Raw genomic sequence first — 2,593 nt, forward strand, 5'->3', positions numbered from 1 at the left:
AATCCTTGTTTAGTGTAGCTGATCATCAGTATTACCCCAGGTAAGAGTATTAATGGAAATGTCCCATACACCACTCATGACCTCAGTATGAATTAGCGAAACTCAGAAGTCAGCAGCCCATACATTTGTTAGTTGTACTTCTAACTACTGTAATGTTCAATTTCTTGTCTATTTTGGTGAAATGCTAAAACTGTTAGACAGCCAGGGTTGATTTGGCCAACGGGGAAGATCTGTAGTTCTTTACATTTACTATTCGGCTGAAATCTTGCTGTTTTGTATGTGCCTGATCCAAGTTGTCTGAAAACTGCACACAAAAAAATATCTACAAGTGACAGAAACTATACTTTTTTTCTTTAAAAAGAACATTATTGACACGTAAAAAATAGTGACAAACAGCATTTAAAAGTTTGAAAAAACCCATTTTGTTAACCTAAAAAAATACTGTATGAGGTTACAATAGTCAAATGTCTTTCAAATTGTAATTGGAAGTTGTTCTAATTGGAGCTATCAATGCAGAATAGTTGTCACAGTCCATCAAGACATTTACATTCATTTTATTGTTTTCTTGTTAAACAGTATATTTGACTTTCTCTGGTTGAAAAACATTTCTAGAGTTTAAGAGGTGAAAAAATAGCTCAAGGACTTTTATTGATTTGACTCTTAATAAATGTATAAAATATCACATTTACTTGTTATGTATTTTAAAGCAGCAAATATCATCTGCACATGAGCATCAATGCTCTAAATCTTTACCTTCACACATCTAATCATTCGAGGACAAACCAAACTTGCCAACAAGATGATGCTTCACAATCATCAAGTTCTTGTCTCTGATTCATTACTCATACATTTAACAATGTTCCCTTTTCCCCAACAAGCTGTGTAAAATGAATGAATGTACAGTGAGAGAAAAACAAAACGTAATGGCTACAAAATATTTTGTCATTCATTGCATATGAATGTAAGATAGACTGTATTTGTTTTTAGGAGTTAAAAAGTGTTATCACAGTTTCAGAAAGGTACTGAGTTCACGCTGGTTATGATCCAAATTCTTTCTGACTTATTGTTGATTTTATTAGATGTGGTTGTTGGCTGCTCTTTGGTGGTTATGACCCACTCTTATTTTGCCCCCTCACTTCGCAGCCTTGTAACAATAGACACCATAAGACTTTTGACCTTTGTCTGGGAATCCAAGAAAGCGCACCGCAGCTTCTGTGGGGCTGCAGTTCTTGCGGGGCCTGGAGATGGGGTAACGGACACTTCCATCAGCCAACCAGCCAGCATCACAGCGATCGTAACCCTCAAGCTTCCAAGCAGCGTACATGTGGCCCACCTTGGCGATCTCTGCACCATCGTCTATGCAAGCCTGCACAGCCTCGTCAAAGGTCAGCCTGTCGGGTTGGACCAGCCAATAGAATTGTCCTGACAGCATGGAAAGAAAACAGGCAATCAGCAGAGGAACTATATTTTATATTTTTCTATATTTTCTTGATAGATGGATTCAAGCAGCTGTGAGTTAGTTCATATTTTTTCCGTATTGGTCTACCAAGCAAGGCCATACATGGCAAATATTAAAAAAAAACCTGAAATGCAATATGTTCCCTGGTACACCACACGAATGATTAATAACTAACATAATGAATCAGTGAATCAAAAACTCACCCTCTAAAGCAGAAGTATAGCAGAAAACATCATAGCGGCTCTTTTTGTCACGGTGACCATAGTTTCTGACGCCAGGCCCGTTGTTGGAGCCACCGCAAGGCGCTCTGGGTTTGGTGATGGGGTATTGCACTGTGCCATCATTCAGCCAGCCAGCATTACACCAGTCCAGGCCACCCTTCCAGGCCTCAAGCAACTGATCAAAGGAGGCGACCGCAGCATTCTGGCCAATACAGGCCTGCACAGCATCGTGGAAGTTCAGGTTGTAGCGGCCCAGGTGGGGGTGGTATGGGAACACAACACCTAAGAGAGGAAGGAGAGTTTATGTCAACCGATGAGTCTATGTTTAGTTTAGTTAGTCTATGTTAGTGACTGTAGGCCTATAAGTCTTGCAAAGTGTCGGGAGTTTGCTAACTCTTTAATTTTGTTCTTGTCTATCCTTCTGCATTGAAGAAAAGATCACCTCATGCAAACTAGGTTTTAGGTTCTGTGGCATTAAAGATCAAAGAAAGGTACTTTGAACTGCTTTAACTGCATGGATCCAACAAGAAGAAGAAAAATTATAATTCAAAAGTCAATTTACGTATGCATGTACACAATGCTGCAGACTTACTTGCAGAAATGCTCTGATAGTTTACTCATCATGGTTCCTTAATTCCTCATATGAATACCATAAGATTTTTAACAGATATAAAATTTTACAGCTACATCAAAGTAGTACAAAGTTAATAGTATGCAGTTCCCACTTTGTCTAAAAATGTATGTACACGTCCAGTCTACACCCATATTGATCCTTCCCACATGTGAAACACTATCAACAAAAGGTGGGTGGGAGCTTGGTGCAGAAGAGCTCTAACATAATGCAATGATTTAGTGTGTCACCATGCGAAGTGTCAGGATTCCAAGCATAAATATGTAAATAACCCTAATTTGC

At 38.9% G+C, this 2,593-nt stretch overlaps 1 protein-coding gene across 1 annotated transcript; it reads right to left on the reverse strand.

The window, feature by feature from the left end:
- Positions 1–24: 24 nt before the first annotated feature.
- On the reverse strand, positions 25–1,966 carry LOC123964589 (hyaluronan and proteoglycan link protein 1-like; the record flags this gene model as incomplete). Its single annotated transcript, XM_046041465.1, has 2 exons — positions 25–1,422; positions 1,663–1,966. Coding segments are annotated over 2 exons (594 nt in total), but the record flags the coding sequence as incomplete, so codon positions are not given.
- Between the last annotated feature and the right edge of the window lie 627 nt (positions 1,967–2,593).

The sequence above is a fragment of the Micropterus dolomieu genome, unplaced genomic scaffold (assembly GCF_021292245.1).
Source record: "Micropterus dolomieu isolate WLL.071019.BEF.003 ecotype Adirondacks unplaced genomic scaffold, ASM2129224v1 contig_3451, whole genome shotgun sequence".
NCBI classification, from domain to species: Eukaryota; Metazoa; Chordata; class Actinopteri; order Centrarchiformes; family Centrarchidae; genus Micropterus; species Micropterus dolomieu.